Source organism: Vulpes lagopus, chromosome 2 (genome assembly GCF_018345385.1).
Source record: "Vulpes lagopus strain Blue_001 chromosome 2, ASM1834538v1, whole genome shotgun sequence".
Taxonomy (NCBI): Eukaryota; Metazoa; Chordata; class Mammalia; order Carnivora; family Canidae; genus Vulpes; species Vulpes lagopus.
Genome location: NC_054825.1, coordinates 127,558,550 through 127,583,026, shown reverse-complemented (window position 1 = coordinate 127,583,026; position 24,477 = coordinate 127,558,550). Strand labels below are relative to the sequence as shown.

At 44.4% G+C, this 24,477-nt stretch overlaps 1 protein-coding gene across 2 annotated transcripts in view; it reads left to right on the top strand.

The window, feature by feature from the left end:
• Window positions 1-17,930, top strand: part of HABP4 (hyaluronan binding protein 4) — a 41,973-nt gene extending 24,043 nt beyond the window's left edge. For both annotated transcript variants that reach the window (XM_041745552.1, XM_041745551.1), the window contains exons 6-8: window positions 11,993-12,164; window positions 14,876-15,061; window positions 16,515-17,930. In XM_041745552.1, coding sequence (XP_041601486.1) covers window positions 11,993-12,164; window positions 14,876-15,061; window positions 16,515-16,571 — 415 coding nt within the window. In that variant the 3' untranslated portion in view covers window positions 16,572-17,930. The remainder of the gene's footprint in view (window positions 1-11,992; window positions 12,165-14,875; window positions 15,062-16,514) is intronic.
• The last annotated feature ends 6,547 nt before the right edge of the window (window positions 17,931-24,477 follow it).

Genomic DNA, 24,477 nt, shown 5'->3' with positions numbered 1-24,477 from the left:
CCTGCCACTTGGTCAGGCTTTGCATCCTGTTCCTGTGCAGAAACCTCACCCTGGCAGCTCCTTCCTTTTGAGATATATTCACCTTCCTTCCACCTTTGGTCTTCATCACCAGTTTAAACATGTTTAGCGTCTCCTAGTTTAAATCTGCTGCTCTTGCCCTACATTCTCACTCTGCTACCTTTTTCAGGGTTGTATATACTCTTTTTTCATTTCCTGTCCTCTCACTTAAGCCTTACTTCACTCCAGGTCTGGCCCTGTCCCCACTGCCCTTTGGAAACAGTCACCACATGTCTCCAGATCTAATAGATGTTTCCCTCAGCATCTTGCTTGACCTGTCAGAGCATTTAGCTTTATTTTCTTAAGCTCATCATCCTTGGTTTCGGTGATATCTGTACTCTTCTTGTTTTCCTTCTGCCTCTCAGTTCCTCCTTTGCAGACTCATCCTTGTCTTTCTGGTCTTTTAAAATATCAAGCCCTCAGGGCTCTGCCATAGGCCCTCTTTTTTAGTGTCTTTTATACGATTTCATGCACCTCTGCAGCTTGAATCATCATTTATATGAGGACTCCAGACTGTACACCTCTGGCTCCCACCTTCATTGTGGGCTTTGGGTGTGTATATCTAGCTGCCTACTGTGGGCAGCTCCCTGTGGGTATCACAAATGCCGCTCCTGCTCCACATGTCCAGGAGAAGTCCAGAAACTTCAGTCCTTATTAGGTGTTTCCATTTTGTGGAACAACACATTCTCATCCATCGAGTTGCACAAATCAGAAACCTAGGAGTCATCCCTGAGACTTCCTTCTGGAGACTTCCTTCTTCCCCCAAATCCTGTCACTTTGTCTGTCACTTTGCCCTGATGATAGGTACCTTCTCATCTCCTCTCATCTCCACTCATAATCGTCCTTTTATCCAATCTGTCACTGTACCTCCTGACGAGGTTTCCTGCTTTGTCACTTTCAGCCAGCCATTTCCATACCACAGTGGCTTTCACACTAGCATTCTTGTTGTCATGTCCTCGTCCCTGGTGCAAGACCCCAGTGGCTTGCTGTTCTTTTCCTGTCCCTTGATCAGACCTGCACGGTCCTACATGGCCTGTCCCCCTCAGAACCCTCAACTGCAGCCGCTCGTTGCCTTCTGTGGGTTCAGCACGTGGCCCTATCTGGTGTTCTCAAGCACCTTTCTCAAACCCTCTTCGACACATGTCTGAGTGCTTCTGCAAGTGCCGTTACCTTTTTTTTTTTCCATACCTTTCTTCCAAACCCCCTTCTCCCATTTAACTCTTACTCATTTACCTGCAATGAAGCAAGGTGTCTAGTGGTTAAGAGCATGGACCCCTGGCCAGCATGTGGGTTCACATCCCCATCTCTGCCACTTGCTAGTTTGGGCAAATGGAAATAAGAATAGTACCTACATCTTAGTGTTGCTATAAGGATTGTGTGTGTGTGTGTGTGTGTGTGTGTGTCACATGGAGTACCTGGCATGTAGTTAATGCTAAATAAATATCTACTATTATTATTTTCCTTATTGCAAGAGTAAAATGCTGCATTGATTGATTATGAAAGGTGTTCATTTACTATTCAGAACAACAAATAAATAGAATTAAAGAAATAAACAATATGAGTATTTAGATAGTTACCTAAGGAAGTAGATTCATAGTTTATATGAATGTTGAGAAAATGAATTAACTAGATACCTTCAGGAAAAATTGTATCTTTTTTGAGCCAATAAAACATTTATGCAAATTCAGACTATGTAAGGCAGAATAATAAGGAGTAAATTATAGCATAACTCTTATCTGTGGAATTGATTAAGGTACTCTAGCTTTCATAATATTAGACAAAATAATTCAGTCAGTAACTCTAAAAGACAGAATACTATTTAATGATTTTGTGGCAGTCTCCTTGTCTGCAGTATCCTAGCAGAGCTAGCTGACAAACCCCCTCTCTCCTCTCTGCTGACTGTAGTGGACAGTGAGCATCTAGTAGGAGTTGCAGGACCTGCGCACCCTTGAGCAGCTGCATGGCAGTCTGGTGTCTGACTGTGCTATGAAATTCTTGCTTCTGCACTGCCCTGTCAAACTGTAAAGTTATCACTAAAATTCCTAATAAAACAGGTACAATTTTTTGATAATTTCAAAATTAGGTTTGTATTTGAGATGTACATCCGATGATGGTGATGCTCTCTGATCTCAGCTTTATCTGAATGCTGATCTAACACTCAAGCTTTCAGCACCCAGCCAAAATGTATATTCAGTGCGCCTCTTGGGTTAGAACTTCCTGATAGATTGATTTAATGTACCCTCACTTATGTTCAAACATACACTGCAAAGAACATATATTTTCCTTAAATTGGACACATTTTTGGGATCCCGGGTGGCTCAGCAGTTGAGCCGCCTGCCTTTGGCCCAGGGCGTGATCCTGGGGTTCCAGGATCAAGTCCCACATTGGGCTCCCTGCTTCTTCCTCTGCCGGTGTCTCTGCACCTCTCTCTCTCTCTCTCTCTCTCTTTCTCTCTCTCTCTTGTTTCTCATGAATAAATAAAATATTTTTTAAAAATTGGACACATTTTCTTGACAACTAAATGTGCTATGCCCATCCTGCCTTCCCTCCTTCCCCCTTTCATTACAGAAGTATTATGTGGTCCTGATCACATGGTGTTTTCATCTCTCAGGATGCTTGTGACAGTTTCTTGGGAGTATTTTGCTACAAGACTATAAGAATAAATCTAACATTTATAGAGCATTTGTTGTGTGCCAGGAACTGTTCTAAATGCTTCCATGTCTTAACTCCTGGACCCTTTGCTGCCCTTTGGTGAAGGAGCAGACAGTTACCTCACCTGGAGACATAGAGGTTAAAGGGCTTGCTGAGAGGTGCAGAACTGGACTTTAAACCAGATGTTGTTGGACAGACATTTGTAGTCCTCCCTGTAGTGGATGGCAGGAATGGTTGAAAGGTCCATTTGCACCAGTTTGCTATGAAGAACCGAAAGGGACGAAGTTCGTTCTGTGAGCAGAGAAGGGGCTGCTGGGGTGGCTTAGGGCTTCCCTGGTCAGGGATATGGAACAAATGCTCCCTCCCTCCCTTAAAATTCAAAAAGTCCTCATGAAGAGAGAGTGTTGAGGAAGCATCATTACAAAATATCTGCAATGAAATATTTTTCATTGTAATGTGTTTCCAAGTATTTTTTGCTTAGTGAAGATTGTTATGTACTGAATTTTCTTAAAACCAGAAAACACCTCCTTATTTTATTTATTTTTATTTATTTATTTATTTATTTGTTTGTTTATTTATTTATTTATTTAGAAAACATCTCTTTAGAATGTATATGGCAAATTTCTGGGGGAGCTCACAAGTTTAGCATCAAATTCACTTCCCTTTCAGTATTTGGGAAGGAAGGAAGGAAGAGGTATCATTTACATGGTAGGTTAAATCCACTTGCCCTGGTTAAGTAGGCCGTAATAAAATTTTATTTCTAGAACTCTTTTTTTGGTTCCCTGCACTCTTTCATATATTGAGGTGAAAAGGTATTGCCTGAATGGATATTTGGACATCTGGCATTGTGTATGTTTTCTCTGTCCACATCTTAACTGTATTCTATCTGAGTGTATTTCTTTGCCTTCTTATACCCTAAAGGGGTTGAGTCTGGGCTTTGGAGTTAGAATGAATGGATATGAAACATGGCTCTTTCATTTATTAATGATATAACCTCTGCCTCAGTTTTCTTACTTGTAAAATGTAGCTATTGATTGGATCTAATTCATGGGATAATTAACATGACCAAATTAATGTAAAGCATTTTGAATAGCATTGGCACCTAATAAGCAAACAGTAAATGTTAGCATTATTGCCCCATTTATTTTTAAATTAACAGTTGTTAAAATCATTTTCTTCTGTAATTCCACCCATTTCAAAACAAATCTATAACTATCAAATTTGTATATAGTATTCTTTATAATACAAATCATAAATTAGACCACCTATTATCTCTAAGCAGCTCTGATATAAAGTCATCTTCCAAGATGTTTGATAATATACCAAGAACCGTGAAGGTCTTTGAATTAGTCAAATGGTGGAGGGGTTGTTAAATTAGAGTGATAGCAATTACAGTGCTTTTATAACTGCTAGAAATATAACCACTTTCGTCCCTTCTGGAAATGAGGGATTAATTATACATCTCTTCCTGTTGAAAATCCAGTCTGCTGAAACTGCCAGTAAAAACTGCATTTGGTGCCATTTCAAATAGGAAATGGGATCTGCCTCACAGAACTTGTATAGAATGTGTTTTTTGTAAGAATTTGTAGTCAGTAGAGATTAAGGTGAAGGAGCCTTGCTTGGTGGTTTTACACTGCTCCCAACATGGCTTGTTGCAGTGACAGATGGTAAAGGATGCATCAGGAACATCTACACATACACTCATGAGTGGTATGCCCCAGTGTGCATGGGGTCAGGGCGATCACTTTCAAGGAGGGAATCACTTGCAGTAAATGCTCTCCTTTGAGACCTCTGTTTTCTTCACTTTGGGTATGTGTGTGTGTGTGTCACTTAAAGACTGCACTTTTTATCTGCCTTACACTTCTTGGTATTACCTTCATGTTTGGATATGATGTTCTTTAAGACAAGCAAACAGAAAAAGTACTTCTTTTGTGGTTTTAATACAAGATCTGTTCTTACTAAAATTTTTGGAAATCATTAACTTCTATTAGGTAATCTGAATTATGAAAGAGTCCTCAAATTCACAGTGTAAGTTCTAGAAATCAGAACTAGATTATAGTCTGTAAGAAATCACTGATTTCCTGATTCTGTCACAAGTAGCCTAAGAACCTTTATAAATCCTTAATATTTCTTTTATTTTTAGTGGTGTATTAGAAGATTGTTATAGAAAGATATATATGAAAAATAGTACAGTGAACCTCCACCTAAGGTATTCAGCTTAAACTTTTATCCAGTCTTCGCCATTCCTGTTTCATATGTTTCATATGTGTCTACCCATTTCCTCTTGCCCTTAGGATATCCTATATCATTCATAAATGTTTCAGAATGCTATACCTAAAAGTCTACTTAAAAAAAATGTTTTAAGTCTACTTAAAAAAAAGATTCATTTATTTGAGAGAGAAAGAGAATGAGTGTGGGGGCAGGGGCAGACAGAGAGAGGGTAAGAGAGAGTCTCAAGCAGACTCCCTGCTGAGCAGGGAGCCCAATGCAAGGGCTCCATCTACGACTCTGAAATGACTACCTGAGCCAAAACCAAGAGTCAGATGCTTAACTGACTCTGCCCCACCCAGGTGCCCCTACAAGTCTACTCTTTTTAACTAGTGTTATCCTCTCTAAAGTTTTTAACAATTCCTTAAATATCTGGGCAGTTTGTCAGTTTCCCTGTCTCAAAATCTTTTTAAAACAACTTATTTATTTGAATTAATATTGAAATATACATCTTAATTGGTGTGTCTCTTATCTCTTTTTAAAACAGTACTATTGAAATACAGTTCATATCCAGTGAGTGGCATATATTTAGAATGTACAGTCTCACAAGCTTTGACATCCGTATATGCTTGTAAAAACCATTGAAACCACACAATGAAAACAATGAGTATGTCCATCAACCCATAAAGTTTCCCTTTATCCTTTTGTCATCCCTCCTTCCTGCCCCTTCTCCCCAGGTAACCAGTGATCTACTTTTTGTCACTAAAGATTAGTTTGCAGTTACTATAGTTTTCTATTAATGAAATCATCCATCATGTATTCTTTTTTTTTTTTTTGCCTGTATTCTTTCACTGAGTATACTTTTGAGATTCATCCATGTTGCTCTATGTACCAATAGTTCATTCCTTTTTATTCTCAAGCAGTATTCCACTGTACAGATAGACAGCAGTTTCTTTGCCCGTCTACCTGGTGGTCATTTGGGTTGTTTCCAGTTCTTGTTATTACAAATGAAGCTGCTATGAACATTTTTGTGTACAACTCTTTCTGGGATATACATTTTAATTTCTCCTATGTAAACACCTAAGAATGGAATGGTTGGACTATATGACAGGTGTATAGATAACTTTTTAAGAAACTTAAACTCTTTTCTAAAGTGGTTGTTCCAGTTTTTATAATTTCTGGCCATTATAATAGGTTTATATCTCATTGTGGTTTTAATTTGCATTTCCCTATTGACTGATGATATTAAAGCAACTTTTTAATGGGTTATTTGCCGTTTATATAGCTTCTTTAATAAAGAGTGTTGAAATTGCTCATTTATAACTGCTTTCTTATTACTGTGTTTTGAGAGTTCTTCATATATTCTGGATTTAAGTCCTCTGTCAGATAAATGATTTGCAGATATTTTCTTAATCGGATAATTATCTGTCTTTTCAATTTCTCATGTCTTTTGAACAGCAGCAGTTTTTAATTTTGATGAAGTCTGCTTTATTATTTTTTTCTTTTATTGATCTGGCTTTTGGTCTCAAAACTAAGAAGTCTTTGCCCAATTTAATATCACAAAAGTTTTCTTTAAACTTTCTTATAAGTTTAACAGTTTGAGTTTTTATATTTAGGTCTGTGATCCATTTTGAGTTGATTTTTATATACAGTGTGAGGTGGGGATCAAAGTTCCCCTTTTTCTTTTTTTTAGCATGTGTATTCAGTTATTACAGCAGATGAAACAATGATAAAAATCAGTTTTCCATTTATGTGAAGGCCTCTTTCTATGCTCAGTGTTCCATTGGTTTATTTTATACTAATATTATACTGTTTTGATAATTTATGTGAAGGCCTCTTTCTATGCTCAGTGTTCCATTGGTTTATTTTATACTAATATTATACTGTTTTGATAATTCTTTTGTTTTTTGTTTTATTTTTTATTTATTTTTTATTCATGAGAGACACAGAGAGAGGCACAGAGAGGGACAAGGAGGCTCCATACAGGGAGCCTGATGCAGGACTCGATCCGGACTCGATGCAGGATCACGCCCTTGGCTGAAGGCAGGCACTAAACTGCTGAGCCACCGAGGTGTCCCTGTTTTGATCATTCTTAAGTCACTCTAACTCTGCATGTTTTTTATTTCCCTTGTAATACACTTGTCAAAAAAACTGGGTCATATGTCCAGAGTCAGAATTTTACTGAGTGCCTCCCTGTGAGCAATGGTATGCTGGTAGATAATCAACATCTGACTCTCTAGGATGAAAAAGCCTGGGTCCATTGGCACTTGCTGTTTTCTGTGGTGTAAACATTCCCATCATGGCTGATTTAAAACTACCAATGTGTCATCTGAACACAGAGCTAGGAAGAGATGGGCAATAGCACACTATTATGTAGCATTTCCAGTATACACATACATTAGATATAATTCACCTCAAGAGCATAGATAAAGGTAAAATAGAGTGAATTAGGGAATAGTGAATTGTGATTTTTAAATTATCTTTGTTATAGTTACTTATAAGTTTATATAATTTAATTTTTAATAGTCATTAATAGCCAGCTCACAAAACTCATGAAAATGTAACAATTGAGCTGGCTATAAGCCAGTTCAAACTGGTGCAAGCCAGTTGTAACATAACATTGCTCGTAGAGTAGTCGAACGTGTTCTCTGTCTCCTGTATTTTCTGTATTCCCTGAAAATTAATACTGAACGTCAGAGGTTTGATCAAATTCAGGTTCAGCTTTTTGCAAGATTATTTCATAGGTTTTAAAAGGCCATCATTGCCTGTATACATTATTTTATTAAGGCTGCATATTGATGAATAAGTGTAATAATCTCATTCTTTCTCCTCTTATTATCTGGCGTGATCTGTAAGGAAAAGCTTGCCTAGAACTAGTTGATTATCTGAGGTAGAAGTTTAAGAAATGTAGGATGAATAAAAGGATAAGAAGTACTTTTTATCTATTTTTAGAATAGTGAGTTGATTTGGTTCCCTATCATACTTCAGAGGTGCAAGTGACTTTTAAGTGTCATTATGAATTTAGAGATTTAAACATTATTTCAATCCACTGACTTTTTTATTCTTATGGGTTCTTAAACTGACCCAGTTTTTAGCTAGAGGGAATTTCTTCAAGTTGATCTTGGTCCTTTACACACACACTAGTCATCTTTGATGGCTTTCTTGCATTTTGGTAGGATGTGTTCTGAGCTCATCATCTATATACTTCCTACCCAATACAAAATACCTCATATCAAGCCATTTTTCCAAAGAGAGCAATTTTCTTTTAATAGAATATGGTAGTTAGAGACCACAGTCTGAGCAGTAGGGGTGCTCACTGCTACTAAGTTCTTAGTTGTCTCTAGGACATTTTAAGTAGACACAACTGAGAAATATACACATACACTTTTTAGGTAAAATAGGAGTTTATTATTTCCATTTGAAATTTAAGACTATGAATTTTTAGCAAAACTTTCTTACATTTGTTTCTCTTTTACTTCCATGCTGAAAATCCCAGTTGTCAGTAACATCACTCATTGGCTACACACACAGATAACAAACATTACCAACATTGTGTCCAATAATATGATTACTAAAAAGTTACAATGAGAGAAATGAATAATCAAAGTTGTCTTAAAGATACTTTAGTTTCTCCTGATGGTTGTGTCACCAACTTGATAAACATTAGGTTAATTTGATTAATTTTGCTTTCAAATTTTAGGGATTGAATTTTAATTTAGATCTGTTTTATAATTATATAAAACATTTGTGTTTCCAAAGTTCCATCTGATTAAACAGTATACTTTCCAACCAGCTTCTGTGTTATTTCTCTGGCCTATATTATAATTTTTTAAAACCTATATGTATACAGGTTTCCCCTGCCATCTGAAAGTAGGGTGTTCCTTTGAAACATAGGCTAACTCTAGGAAATTAATGGTAAATTTATTACCATTAATTTATATTAAAATTTTTTGAGCATTCCTAGAGTCAAAAATTAACTGCTTAGGCTTTTCTGATACTTTAGGACACATCTTGCTCCAGATGCACAAAATAAATTGAGATAAAGCACAGATGCTCACAGACATTTCAAAGCTATCAGCTTGATGCTGAGATGTACCGAGTGTAGTTCCTGAGAAAGAAGCTTGGTGAGGCTGCTCTTGCTGCTCAGGATACACTGCCTCACTGCAAAATCAAAGCTGAACACTGTTTTCAGCAAAAGTCCTCTTCTGATTTCTTTAGTTTGCAGAAACTGGTACTGATGTAGGCTTTTTATAAAAGCTTCATGTGAACTTCTAGAAAGTGGGAATTGGTGATATATTTGTATGTCTCACTACTTCTTCGGTGAATGGTAATGTACATTCCACTTTGCTTTTCCATGAACAAATCAGCAAATGCTCCATAGCAATATATAGAGATAGTACTCATTCCTTTTTTAAGCTTTTTAAAATTCATGTTTAATATCCATAATTTTTCTACCAAATTTCTCCTTAGATGAGTTCGGGTTATTTCCAGTATTTTGCTACTACATATTTTTAATGTCTTTTCATATTTTTGCATATATATATATGCATATATATATATATATATCATTTGGGATGTTTTAATATTAGCATTTTTCTAACATTGTATTATGAAAATTTTCAAACACAGCAAAGTTTAAAGAATCTTATAGTAAACACCTAATCCATCACCTAAACTGATGTAAAATTAGTTCATTGTAAAGTTAAAAAATAAGTGTACATTCATTTTTTAACAAATGTGTATGCTTGTGGAACCCAAACTCCTCCATCAAGATGTAGAATATTACCATCATGCCAGAAAGTTCCCTTATGCTCCTTCCTTCAGAGACAACCACTGCTTTGATTTTTTTTTTCTACCATTTGCTTGATATTTTAAAGGCGCTTTATAAATATGCCTGTTTTGGATGCTCTATGATTAGGTTTCTCTTCTGATTTCACTAATAGTTTTCATATCATGAACCTGTAACTTCGTGTGCAGCCATTACCACCATTCATCTCCAGAACATTTTCATCATCACAAAGAGAAATGCTGTATCCATGAAATAATAAATCCCCATTCCTCCATCCCCTTTACCCTTTGATAACCTCTATTCTTCTAGATCTCTATGAATTTGCCAATTCTAGGTACCTCATATAAGTGGAATATAATATTTGTCCTTTTGGGTCAGGCTTATTTCACTTAACATTATGTTTTGGGGTTCATCCATGCCATAGGATGTATGTATACTTTCTTTTTGGTGGTAAATACATATAAATAAAATTTACAGGCTTAACCATTTTAAAGTGTACAACTGACATTTACTACATTCACAGTGTTATGCAGCCATCACTGTTACTGGTTCCAGAACATTTTTTTTTTAGATTTTATTTATTTATTCATGAGAGACACAGAGAGAGATAGGCAGAGACACAGGCAGAGGGAGAAGCAGGCTCCCCACAGGAGACCGATGTGGGACTCAATCCCAGAACTCCAGGATCACACCCTGAGCCAAAGGCAGATGTTCAACTGCTGAGTCACCCAGGCATCCCAGATAAACCATATTTTGTTTATCTTTGCATCAGTTGGTGGACATTCATGCTGTTTCTACTTTTTGGCTATTAGGAATAATGCTGCATTATGAATAAACAGCATTATTGAATTTCCATTTGTGGTGCTGTGTGTTTTCACATGGACATATGTTGTCATTTCTCGTAGGTGTATATGTAAGAGTGATATTGCTAGGTCAGATGGTAACTCTGTTTAAATTTTTGAGGGTTTGCCAGACTGTAATTCAAAGTGGCCACACAATTTCATATTCCCATCAGCAATGTATGAGAGTCCAATTTCTCCACATCCTCACCAGCACTTGTTAAATGTCTTTTTTATTCTAATCATCCTACTGAGTGTGGAGTGTCATTGCAGTTCTGATTTGCATTTCCCTGATGGCTAATGATATTGAGCATCTTATTGGTTATTTGAGATCATCTTTGGAAAAAATATCTATTCAGAATCTAGCCTATTTTCCATTTGGGTTATTTCTTTTCATTGAGTTGTAAGAGTCAAGATGTAAGATGTAAGTCCTTTATCAGATACATGATTTGCAATATTTTCTACCATTTCATGAGTTGTTTTTTTTACTTCTTAATGGTGTCCTTTGCATCACAAAAGTTTTAGTGATGTCCAGTTTGTCTACTTTATCTTTTGTTACTTACACTTTTGGTGTCAGCACTGCTTAATGTTAAATCATGGAGATTGATGCCTGTATCATCTTCTAAGGGGTTTGTATTTCTAACTCATATTTCTGGTGTGAGGTAGGGATCCAGCTTCCTTCTTTTGCATGTGGGTATCCTGTTTTCCCAGCACCATTTGTTGAAAAGACTATTTTTTCTCCTTTAAATTATCATTGGCACCTGCTTGAAAAAAATTATTGTAAATATAAGGATTTATTTTTGTGCTCTGAATTCTAGTCGATTGAATTTGCAGGATCACTCATGGTGTCCTTTCTATTTGTGAGGGCCTTATTTCTCATATACCTGTCTTCTCTTTTCTTTTAAAATCTCATGAATTCAGAGAGGATATTTACAAAAGTATGTATGTGTAACCCACCATTTTATGATTCTGTTCATGGTTGCCTATATTTGTTTTGACTCAATAGCTTCTTCCTTTTCTTTTGCAGTTATCTCATTTTGTGTGTAATGCCATCTGGGAAGGGAATGCCTGGAGGTGAAGTGTAATGTCAATGGGATGGTGATATTCCCATATTTCAAAGACAGCTTTGAAACAAACAGATGGGAAGTGGGGGGTCTAGCTGGCTCAGTCGGGGAAGCATGTGCCTGCCTCCCGATCTTGGGCTTGTGAGTGTGAGCCCCACAGTGAGCACAGAGATTACTTTAAAAAAAGGAAAGACAGACAAGAAGTATCTTTAGTTAGCAGTGATACCATAAAATGATTAAAGTAGGGAAGCTTGTGGTTCAGAGATTTTACCTTATGTAAATTAGAGATGTGGGACCATGAAAGTGGCTAAACTAAGAGTAATGACTTTGCGTTTGAGAACACAGGCATTTTAGAACCATCAAAAACTTCTGCTTCTTTATAGAGTTCCTGAGTTGGAGTTAGAAGAAGAAACTCAAGTTCAAGAGATGACCCTCGATGAGTGGAAAAATCTTCAAGAACAGACCAGACCAAAGCCTGAGTTTAACATCCGAAAACCTGAGTCCACTGTCCCTTCCAAAGCAGTGGTGATACACAAGTCCAAGTATAGAGATGATGTAAGCATGATGTTTTCTTCTCTAGAGGTGATCTTCTGGATTAACTGACTAGGAACTGGATGGACCCTCTCCACTTCTGAGGTGCAAATGGGACATTAATAGTTGGCGTTCTGCTTTCTACCTAAGAGTAATCAGATGTGATGTGTGCCTAATTTTATCAGTATTGTTCATAAAACGAGTTGAAACTTGACCTATTGACACTTCATACAAAGCAGTTGTGGTGACAGTGCATCTTCTGCTCAACCCAGAGCTGTGCTTTGTGCAAATACTGAATGTTAATGGCATTTCATTTTTATCTCAAAAGAGAGGTACAGTGTTTCCTGAGCAATGCCATTTCACAGGATAACTGCTCTGCATTTCATGATTAGATTAGGTTCAGCTCAAGCTCTTTAGAAGAGCATTTAACTGGGAGTACTTGATCATTTTAAACAACCTGGAGTTCTGTACTCTGTTAATTGCAGCAGCTCTGCTTCCTCTGCCTAACTGCGGAGACTCCAAAGACAGGCCCCCAGAGGAGGAGCCCCTGAGAGCCAGTCAGCCGTATGATCATTCACAGTGTCCTTCTCACTTGTGAGGGCCTTATTCTCATAGTTTGGGTTCAGTCCTTTTTTGGAGGCCTCTGCTTTGGAAAGATCTCGCAGCCTATGTTGTGTGGGATGGTCAGCGTGTCATTTAATCACATTCTGTTTGTGTTCCTGAACTTAAAGGTATCCTGAAGCATTCTCATTTTAAAATTTTAAAATTCAGAATTCACATCATTCAGTCGTGGCCATTTATCTTGATACATATTTCTATGTTGATGATGGGAGTGAACAAACCCTTTCTTCTGGGTATCATTAATTGGTTTTCCATTTGAAACTCAGGGATTTTGTACTGTAGATTTGTCTGTGTTTCCATTTATACTTTGATTAGTGCTAGTCTTTGAATGGATACTTTAATTAGAGGGTCACTTATGATACAGGATCCCCTCCCACCTCCTGTTCTGGTGAGTCCAGTCTCTTAGAGGCCTTACTAGTGAGTTTTGAGCTGTTCGACTAGAAGTGGCTTTTTTTTTTTTTTTTTTTTTCCAGCAGCATGGAGGCAAGAGCCTTATTTTCTTGGAAATCTCTGTGAGGTATTTCTACAAGTCCATCAGCTGGCTGGGTTGGCTCTTTTCCTATTCATTTTGTTCTTTTTTGTTCTGGGGCATTGTAAATAAAGCTTTGCCTAAAACAAATGTGCTGTCAGGATGTGAAATATGCAGCTGACATGTTAGGTAAAAATAGAAGCTGTTTTTCCTGCATCCACACCAGATTCATCCTCCCTGAAGAGAGAGGCTCCAGAAAGAGGTCTGCTGCAATATCTGAAGCAAGTGGGTTAGCTGACTCATCCAGTTTGTCTCAGTAAAGCACACGGGTCCTTGTTAATCTGATGCCATTGGAGGTTTCAGCCAGGAATCGTTCTGAAAGCAACAGAAGCCAAATCTCGGGTGACTAATGTGCTTTGTCCTGGGCACCCTAAGAGACCAATCACTGTGGTGGGATCTCATGTTTGCAAAGTCCAGAGCAACGGGAGCCCCCAAAGTGAGCTGGGCCCTGGAAAGCACACTCAGCTCTGCGCCAGGAGCCCACTGTCCGCTAGGATGCAGTGGGCTGTTTCTAGGTCTACCTTTTTACCATGGTGCCAGTGCGCCCAAATTGTCCTTTCTTCCATTTACCTAAGGTCTCTGCTTTATTTTCATGTGCAGCTTGGAAGGCAGCACGCATGTTAAACATGAACTCTGTACCAAACACATGGCCAGAAGGGACTAATATGTTTGGGGAAACCTGATTCCATTTCCTAGACAAGTTGTAGGAATGTTCAGCATTAAAGCACTTTGGAGATTCTCCTTGAAGACCATTGGCATATTTCTTGTAGATTTATATTTTACTCATAAGTGAGAGGTTTGTTTTATCTGTTCTTAGGAATCGAAGCCAAATCAAATTTGGAGCAAGATATATTTAATACAGTTTTCCTTTAACAAGACACAGAACTTATTTGACCTCTTAAAATGTAATTTCTCAAAGTATTTTGACCAAAATAGTTCATAAAAAGCAACTTGAGTTCTTTCTGCAGCATTGGGAACAATCCTTAGATAACCATACTCTGTTATTTTACTATTCCCCTATATTTTGAGTCAGAATTGTTTATTGTAAATAATGCAGTTTTTAACATATGGTATTTGTACAGTCAGCACCCACATTGAGAGGAATTTTTTCCATCAAGTTCTATCCTAGGAAGGTAATATTTCCTTATTTATCAAACTAGCATTTGTGAACAAATAAAAAAGGCAGAAATTAAAACTTTTTCATCTGAGCAGAATGCATTTCGACATTAAACATTTATATCAATTACTGTTAGGCATGTCAAATCTTACAGGTTATTAGCCTGCCAAGCTCATAGCAACTTGGTCTCATTAATTCAAATTAATATAATAGTAAGTTCACAGATGTTTGGATGAAGACCGTGAGTATGAGAACGTGTGGCTGGGAAATGGCAGATCCCCTGTGCGCTGAGCCCAGAGCAACAGGGGCGCCACCTCTGTCTTGCCGTGGGGCAGCAGGGGTGGGGGGCACTGTCCTGCCAGATGTCACAGTGGCTCCCGGGCAGTGTAGCTCTGGGACGTTAAATGGAGTAAGTGTCCATGGAGACGGCTGTGTGTGTGATGCTGAGATGCTGTAACTGTGTTCCAGATGGTAAAGGATGACTATGAAGACGATGCCCATGTTTTCCGGAAAGCAGCCAATGACATCACATCCCAGCTGGAGATTAATTTCGGTAACCTCCCTCGTCCCGGGCGTGGAGCCAGAGGTGGCCCACGGGGAGGCCGGGGAAGGATCAGAAGGGCAGAAAACTATGGACCCAGAGTGGAAGTGGTGGTGAGTGCTGGTGTTCTGTGTCCTGGATGGTTCTTCTGCAGGAAGTGAGAGGATGAGGAGGATACCCTGGGCTGTGCAGTTGGGAGGGCCACCAGGGTCTGCTGTCCATTCCTCTGCTAGTTTGGAACAGTTATATCAGCAGCATGGTCGTAGTTGGGCACAGACCATCCGGTGGCCCATGGTCACCAGGGGGGTCCACAGTCTGCTGTGAGTGCACACTCAGAACCAGAGATAAGCTCATTCATCTGCATCACACAGGATTCCCAGCTCGGGATGCAGTCAGACCACCTGGTGGTCGTATGCCCTGTGCCCTTCCGGTGCTTTCCAGGCAGATAGAATCTTTCCTAAGGCTTCGGGCCTCCTTGGGACCTCCCCAGGCTCACCTTCTCACCTCACACCTCACACCATCCTTTCTCTCCTCAGCCAACACTGCTCTAGCTCTAGTTCTTTAGACAAGCATGTTCCTGACCCCACAGGGGCTTTGCACCTGATGGTCCTTCTACCCCCTTTGCTTGCTCACCTAGAATAATATCCTCTGACCTTGCTTCCTCACAGGAATCTTCTTTGGTCACATTTCCTTCCAGACCAGGTCAGAGTCCTTGAGCAAAGAATTTTATTTTTCTTTGAAGTGTCATTTTCATTTGTAGTTGTATTCTCACAACTACAATGGTGTGATTGTTGATCAGCACCTGCCGTCTCTACCATAGGTGACAGAAACATGTCTGCTTTTGCTCATTTTTAGTTCCCCCAGCACAATGGATGGGTATAGTAGGCGATTCATAAGTGTTTTGTGAACAAATCTCTGCATTTTCCAGCTCAGAACTGCCCTTGGGCCCCCATCCCTTCAACTGTCCAGTTGCTCCATTTCGGGATCTGTATTCTCTTTGCTCCTTCGCTGAGGCTTATCTCTGGAAGAACCTTCTCTGGTAGAAAACCCTACCTGACCGTGACGTGCCTTCCGCCACCAGACTGCTGTGGGCACCCCTTCTGTGGGCTGTTCACGGGCCAGCTGTTGGCTGAAACTACCACACTGTGACTTCTTCAGGACTTACCCCCTCAGCCCAGGGGCCCCCAGGGCAGGCAAGAACTGTCTCTAATCAACCTTGTGTCTGCACGTAGTAAACATTCTGTATGATGTTTACTGAATGAGGGAAGTGCCAGTTACAAGAAAGAGGCACTCGGTAAGGTTTTGTGGGAGGCAGGGAGGCAGGCAGGCACTGCTGGCCGTCTTGCAGGGGCCAGGAGCAAGTCTGAGCGGGAGAGGCACCCTTCCTCATCCCCCTTTCTGCATGTCCTATTTGCAGTGGGGCCTCCTTTCCCGGGGTGTTTGAGCCACAGCCGCTGTTTGTGCCCCCCGCCCCTTGAAAGCGCAGGCGGGTGTTTCTCAGAGGGCTCTGCCCAAGTGGGAGTGCTTCAGGTGACTGGGTTTCAAGACTCTTCTTTTCTTCTTTAGACACAAGATGTTGCTCCCAACCCAGATGACCCTGAGGATTTTCCTGCTCTGGCTTGAGAGAGCCCTGTTTCCCTAGCAACCTGACACCGTGTCCGCGTACCTATGAAGAGACTTTTCTTGCTGTGAGGAAGAGTCAGACTCTAAGAACAATAGATGTTGCTTTTTCCCCCGTGTAGTGTGAATTTGTTGCACTTTTTTGGCCTGGGGGCTGTGGGATCGGGATTTCTCCAGACACAAGAGCAGCAGTTCCAGCCAGGGGGTTAGTCTGGCACTTACCCAAGAGGGTGGAGAATGGTGATTATTTTTTTATTGAAGGAATCCCAAATGAAGTTCAGAAATAATATTTAAAATGTATATATAGAGATTGTATTGAATCCTCCACGGAAACCAGGAGAGTAAAGATGTAAAATAGAATCTACTGAGCCGGCTCTGTAAACTGTACAGGCCAGAGGGCCATGTTCTTTAATGCCAGAGGAAACACACATAGCTAGGTCACAGCCTACTTTTCAGAGACAGGGGAATTAAAATATAAATGTACTGACTGTTTACTTGTAAATGTTATACTCTCCTGGAAATTTTTTGAGTTCTGGTTTTCACGTAACCAATAATTTTAAGCAGCTAGTGCGCGGCTACTGGCTTCCACTCTGTGACAGAGAACTAGGAAAAGTATTAATTTTTTTAATGGTGATTTAAACTACCTCGTGGTTTCCGTGTGTGTATGTACACACACATACACACATGCTTAGTATAAATGTGCATATTTAGGGTTTGGGTGGTTTTTAGGATGAGTATCAAGCATACGATTTTTAAAATCATGTTATTTAACCCATCAATGAAGTGAGAGGGGGATCCAGGCAAGAGTATTATAACTTACCACCGTATCCTTTTCTCCCTCAAAACTAGTATTTGAACTCAACGCCCATGTACAGATGTCCTCTGTCCTTGTCCTGGCAAGATTTGTAAATAGTATTTATTGAACGCCGTGTGCGGTTTTTCTCACTCAGCCCTTATACCAGTTTGAGTTCCTCTTTCTTGCCTTTGGCGAGCGTTTGGGGTTAGGGGACACCTTGGAGGTTCAGTAAGTCACTTAGTAAGTCACTGAGTCCTGCCCTGCCCAACAGAGCAAGCCCTGAAGAGCCCGCTTGAAGAGCCCACGCCAGCGCCAGCGGGCTGAGCGCTTCAGGGCAGGGCCTAGGGCCAAGGCAGCTGGAGCAGCTGTGGGCAGCTCCAGTGAGGCTCTCCCCACTTTGCTGCAGAAACTCAAGATAACATTTGCCTGTTGTTACACAGTTACTATGCTTGTGCTGGACCTGAACCCGGTCCCAAGATCTGTGCTTTTCCCCCACTTTGCTATGCTGTTTAAGATGGCTCTGACCTTGAATCCAAGTGTAAATAAAGGTTGGTATTCCCTCCTGACTGTGTATAGAAAGCTGAATCCTTTTGGTGACTCCCAGGTCAAGAGAAAACGTGGAAAGAGACCCAGCAGGAGGAATCAGCTGTACCCCTCCGCACCACGTGATAACCAGTTAAGGACCTTTGCTGTGGGGGACTGCCTACCCTTGGGCTCATTATTAAATTAATATCTAAGCACTAAGATCTAGTAAGTGATTGCTGTATTCCCTCTCCCTGGAAAGGACACGATGAGTGGGAGTGTCCTGACCCAAGTCAAGTCTCAGGAGAATGAATGTCAGGTTCAGCCACAATGATCAGCTAGTACAGCGTGAGGCTTTCGTTCCTCAGCAGGCTTGATGCTGCCACATGAAGTCACTCTGCCTGCCTTTGCTTGAAGGTTGGCAAAACCGAGATCCCTTTCAAGAAAGTTCCCTAGTATTGTAGATAATGCTTGGAAAGCCCATAGAGCTGGATTTAATACTGTATTTGCAAACACCACATCCTTCCCAACATACTGGAGATCTCTGTACCACGGAGCAGTCTTGGGTCCTGTGGTCGGAAACAGTTTAAGGGTATGGCATACACTTCCTGAGCCTGTATAAGACTTGGTTGCTCACCAGGATTACCTCTTACCAACTGGTAGGGCAGATGGATGGCAGGTTTTGGTCATGTGGTTGTTTACAGTCCAGTGCACCAGAGAAGACCGGGCAGAAGCACAGAGCAGAGGAAATCCCTAACAGCATGTTAGGGAAAAATCCGAGTTGACAGGAAGATTATGTTCAGACCCATACACAAGAGAAGGCCTTCCTGATCAAAGTTCCCCTACCACACTCAGATGTGTGGGTGTAGACAGGCCATGAGGCAAGGCATGTTTCTAGCTGGCAACTTAACACTGAGCAAATCAACCCCACAAAAAAAAAAACTAGTCAGGCCCAAGACTCCCGGAAGGCAGAGGCCAAGTACGTTTGAATTGCAAAGTCAGGTGTGCTCAGCCAGAGGAGCTCACAGTTGGATGAAGGTGGGAAGAGTAGTCTGGAGCTGGGAGAGCTTCACAGAGCCATCACCCTCGAAGGGAGGGGGCTGCTCCCAGCCCTGACCAGATAGATGAAAACCCAGGATGCTTCTCTGACAAGGTCTGGGAAGAGGCAGGCTCACTGGAAGCCGCTGCCTGGGAATTACCTCAGGAAGGTTGACATCCTGCACTGGATGATTTTAACATGTGGCCAGGCTGCTTTCAGAAGTAGCATATCTTTCGCCTAATGTGGCTGCTAAGTGTGTAATGTTTTCGTCCCATGCAAGGCAGGCCCCTCCAGAGCCCGAAGGGCCGTAAGGGCCACGCCCCTGCTACTGGGTCACTGGGTCAGGGCTTTTCCTCTGTTAACTGGCCTCTCCAGGCCATCCTGCACACAGCTACTTTAGAGGTGAAGGCATTTTGAAACCACACATTGTGGTGTAGGAAAGACCTGTGGAGCTATGGGACCTGGGTCTCAGAAGCTGGGAAAGATCAGCCGTCAGAAACAGGAACTGACCTCTTCTGGGCTATTCAGGAAAGAGCCACACTGCCAAGAGCAGGTGGGGCTGCCCTGCCCAACACGGCATCACCCCGCTGGATAGTTTCCCCGAGAGAGGAGGTCTGCCCGCTTCCTTCACTGCTGCTGTCTCTCCCTTAGCCTCTACGAGGGTCATGGTCTGTAGAAGCAGCCACCAGGGGTCTGCCCTCCTCTCTTGATCCTCCAACACCAACCTGAAGGCCCTGGGGCAGCTGGCACCACTGCCCGTGACACGCCCCACATATGTGAGGCTTTGCCTGGCACATCCTGGATGGGTCTGTGTTTACATGGTAAAGGGAACGAGGAAGGAAAAAAAGCAGGTATTTTAAAAAACCTTTACTGTAGGGGCACCTGGTGAGCTCAGTCGGTACAGCATGTGAATATCTTGGGGTTGTGAGTTTGAGCCCTACGTCAGTGTGGAGATTACTTAAAATATTAGAGAAAAAAAACACTTAATTGCAAAACAATATGGATAAATGCACAAAACTTCCTTGTAAACACCACCTAAGCCAAGAACCTCATTTCCCAGGGGCCTGTCCATGTGCCTGCGCCAATTGCCGCCTCCCCTCCCTCTGAACTGAGTCACCAGCCCAACTGAGTCCTGAGGGTCACCCTGAGCATTAAGGCTCTGTGCTTCACTTGGGTGTCTTAGCAGTCTGCAGGGGCCCCTTCCCGCCCTGCCCGGGGAACCTATGACGTGGGGAGACAGGGTGCAGGAGGGCGGCTCCATGCTGTCCTGTGGGTGGCACACTCCGAGGCAGGGAGTAGGGCAAGAACGTCTCTCGGCCCCTGACCAGTCCCCTGGGCAGACAGAGGCAGGACGTGAGGAAGGCACGGGACTTGGTCCTCGAGCCCGGCATTCCTTCCACACGCCTCAGACTCCCACGTGTGTAACCAGGCTCCAGGGCACAGCTGCCGGGGAGGGAAAGGGGAGGCCAGGGGCCGGGTAGCGCGGCCTCGGCCAGGCCCTGCCGGGGCAGCAAGGCAGCGACCACACTTGGCACAAGGGAGTCCCTTGACACGGTCCTGAAAACATGGGGTGAGGAGTGCTCTTGGCGTTTTCAGGCCTCCGGGGCATCAGAGGTAGTGACGCCCGAGAGGCTGCGGGTCGAGATGAACCAGAGCACGGCTCCCGGGAGCCAGCCCTTGGCCTGGCCCTGTGGCTGAGAGGACTCCTGCACTCCAACCACCTCGCCCTGTGAGCACCACGACCATGCAAGACTCTGGCCCCATGGCAGGGGCCGGCCTGGGAGAAGTGCCTGGCCTAGGTGCCCATCCTACAGGGTCAGAGCAGCGTCCAGGTGCATAGCCGTCTCCCCGGAGCTTGCAGGGCTCCCCAGTGTTCTTGGACAGCAAGGTGGGAGCAGCCACCCCGCCAGGGGGCTCACCTGCACGACCCCGCCACCCCCAAGCACCACGGAGGACGAGATACCTGATGTGAGTCCTGCGATCCCTGCAACACCTGGCGGTCAACACCCGGTGGATGTCAGCCCTCAGTGGGTGTCTCGTGGTGAGGGCGGCGGGGAGAGAGGGAGCAGGGTGGTTGGAGCAGTTCTCAGCAAGATGGAAGGTGGGAAAAATGTGGGGGCCGCCTGGCCTGGCGAGTGAAGTGGTGACCCCAACCCTGGTTCCCCTGCCCCGGAACCCAGGAAGCTAACCCTAGGGTAGAAAAAAAAAAAAAAAAACCCTAGGGTAGGAAGACAGCCCACAGGGATTTTCACCCACCTTGCAGGTGCCCAGAGTGGGGCCCTGGGAAGCCTGGTGAATAGGGTCCCTGAAGGTACCCGAGGGGCTGCCCTTCGCACTGCATCTGTCTGAGCAACACCCCTGGGGGTGGATGGTGCACAGCCAGGGAGGCCACACACGACCTATGAACTCACCAAAAAATTCTGCCTGAACCGTTCTGGGGAAAGAGAGAGACCAGCTTCCATCGGAGAAGTCATAGGGGCCCCTGATATCAGAAAGTTCCAAGAAACACTTTACTGGGGGCTTGGGAGGGAACGGCCCCCCAGGAGGGTGCCAGCTGGGACCCTGTGCATCCCAGTCATCCCAGCAGGTCGCCCACGGGTAAGCCCAGCTCTCGCCTCGGCTGAAACTTCAATGCCCAGAGGAAGACGACGACACACGGTCTTGCTGAGGCTGAGGCACAGGCTTGGACGTGCACCTGGGCAGCATCTCTGCTGTTGGGTGCTGCCGACTGGCAGGTCCTCCTGGGAGCACTAGTCCTTGTGGATCCCAAGCCAGATTAAAAGCCGGTCTAGAAAGGTTACGGCTCGAGACAGCCAATTATCGCTGCAAAAGGGAGAAGGACAGCGTTGTATTTGTGATGCCAGAAGCTGTCTGAGGGGTTGCTGGGCAGGGCCAGGCCTAGCTTCAAGCGTCCCTAGACAAGCCAGGAGCTGGAGCAGAGGTGCTTCCAACAGTGGGAGCGGCCCGGGGCGGCAAGCAAGACCCCCTCTGCCCGTCCTGCCCTGAGAAACTGCCGGCCACCGCTGGCAACCACGCAGCCCTCGCTCGGGGAGGAGACAGTCTCTGCGTGGCGGCCTGCGGGGGCAGATAAGCCCGGGCCAGGCAGGAAGGCGGCTCACTGCGTCAGGACCCCCTAGTCCCACAAACAGGAGCCCCATTCCTGAGGCCCGAGTCCCCCACTGCTTCCTTGGCCCATGAAACCTTCCTTGCAGCCCCTCTGCCTGCTGGGCCTCGGGCCAGAGCAGAACAGGCAGCAGGATTCACTTGCGGGAGGTCCTCAGAGCAGCCAAGCCTGCTCCCATGACTCTGCCCGACTGCTCCCCAGTCCCCAGCGGGGGGGGGGCAGGGTTGCCTCCTGAGGTGGCCCAAAGTGTGCACGAGGGTGTCTGCATTACCCCATGGCTGGAGCTGTGACTGGAATGTGGTGGGTGGGGATGCCATTCTCTGCAGAGTCCTACACAAGGAAGAACCGTCATCTGCTTTCATATGAAGAAACAACCCAGAGAAGAAACCATTGTTTTCTCCGATGAAAAGAATGCACAAATCATGCTACCTCCTCCTCTCTTTCTTTTCCCTCCCAAAGCCTCTCCCGGGTTAAACACATGACATTCAGCCAGTAGTACAGGCATCCAAGGGGCCATAGCCAGGCCCTGGTGATGGCCGGCCCACGTGGGATCCGACCGGCGAGAGGCCTCCTTACCTGGGCATGTCAGTGGGGATGGAGCACCTGTGATCCAGAAGCATGTCAAAGCCATGCAGACTTGCTAGCAAAGAGATGAGACACAGTTAGAGACCAAGGCCAGGCAGCGGGGGAGGGCAGCCATTCCTATAGGGGCTGGGCCAGCACCCCCAGGGCAGAAGGCAGGGGTGTCTTGGGGGGGGGGCGCTCAGAAGGCTGTGCCCGGAGTGCATCTGTTCTCCCAGTAAGCTCAGAAATTGAGCCTATGATAGGGACATACTGTGTCTGTGGTGGCAGGGCCCTGCCACTGTTCTGAGGGGGGCACACAGGGGCCTGTAGGAGAGCAAGAGGGCAGTGAGGCTCTTGGTACGGCCAGCCGCTTGTTCTAATGAACGGATTAAGTCAATCCTCATACAACCATCATCCTGGCCCAGGTGACATAGCTATTCAGCAGCAGTTCGCACCCAGCCCGCTTCCAGAATCCCTGCTCCAGTTACACCGAGCTGCTCCCGGCAGAGCACACCTGCACCGAGGCTTTACGTTTCTGCACCTTTCGGCATGTTCCTGTGCAGCACAAACGCCTTTTGTAAGACTTTCTCCTAATAACCGGCCCTGCCCAGGAAGAACCCCACGGAGCGCTGCTCCAGTGCATGGCTGGCGGGGACCCCGACCCCCTGGGCCTCTACGGTCCAAGTCCTGGTCTCCTGGTCCCCATCCCGCCTCCGCACCGTGTCCCTGGGGACGAGTCCCCTCCCTGGCCCCCCCCCCCCAGCACCACAGTACTCCAACCCCGGGAGGTGGGCAGGACGCCCGGTGCTGGCACCAGCACCCCAGATAACACCCCACTGGTACCAGAAATGGAGGGATTGGGATCCATCATAATCTTTTGTTTCCTAATTATCTACAGAAAAGTTATCTTAAATGTATGAAAACATTAATGGAAAGCTCCGTGCCAGCACTGTTTTAAGCACTTTGCATGGATTATCTCCTTTAACTCTGATACTAATCGTTAAGACGGGAATTCCTTTTCTTATTCTACTTAAACGAAAAGCAGAGGCGTCTCCAGCAAGCGTGTGCGGTAGGCAGCGCGAGCTGGGCTGGTCGCCACGGGGGACGGCGACAATCTCCGGGGCTGGGCTCCCGGCTCGCTGCCCACACTCCGCAGCCTTGCGCGCTGGCCGCCCCGGGGCGCCGTGCGTGACCCCTACCCAGCACTCACACTCGGGGTGGGGGACCCCTGGCCGCCTGCGGGTCGGCCTGTGGGCCACACTCCGTGAGTGGCAGTGCCCTAGGGGTGTGGATGCAGGGAGAAGGCGGGTCCCCGTGCTTTGTACTTTGAAACCCTGTATCCCGGCATGAATCAGAGTGGAGTTTCTTCAGGAACAGCACGGCACTCCTCACAGAACTAGCTCCTCCATCACAGACGCCACCTCTGCATTAGTTTGTAGGGCGCAGGCCGCAGGAGAGGGGCAGAGGGGCGGCGGAGAGGCGGCACGTTGGTGGCATCCTGGGTTGGACATCAGACTGCAGGTGCCTTAGCGCTGGTCCTGCCCCTCGCCCAGCTCTTGAGCCCTGATCTTGGCAGGCACCATGAGGGGGTACAGTCTACAACCCCCAAGACTCCGAGGGCCTGATACACCCAGGTGGCTCCGCGGTTGATCGTCCGCCTTTGGCTCAGGGCGTGACCCCAGGGGCCTGGGATTGAGTTCCACATCGGGCTTCTTACGGGGAGCCCGTGTCTCCCTCTGCCTGTGTCTCTGCCTGTCTCTCATGAATAAATAAAATCTTAAAAAAAAAAAATGACTTGGAGGCCTGACTCTGTATCATATACTCAGTAATTTCTCCAAAGTCAAACCCTGGCAGAAGTTGAGCT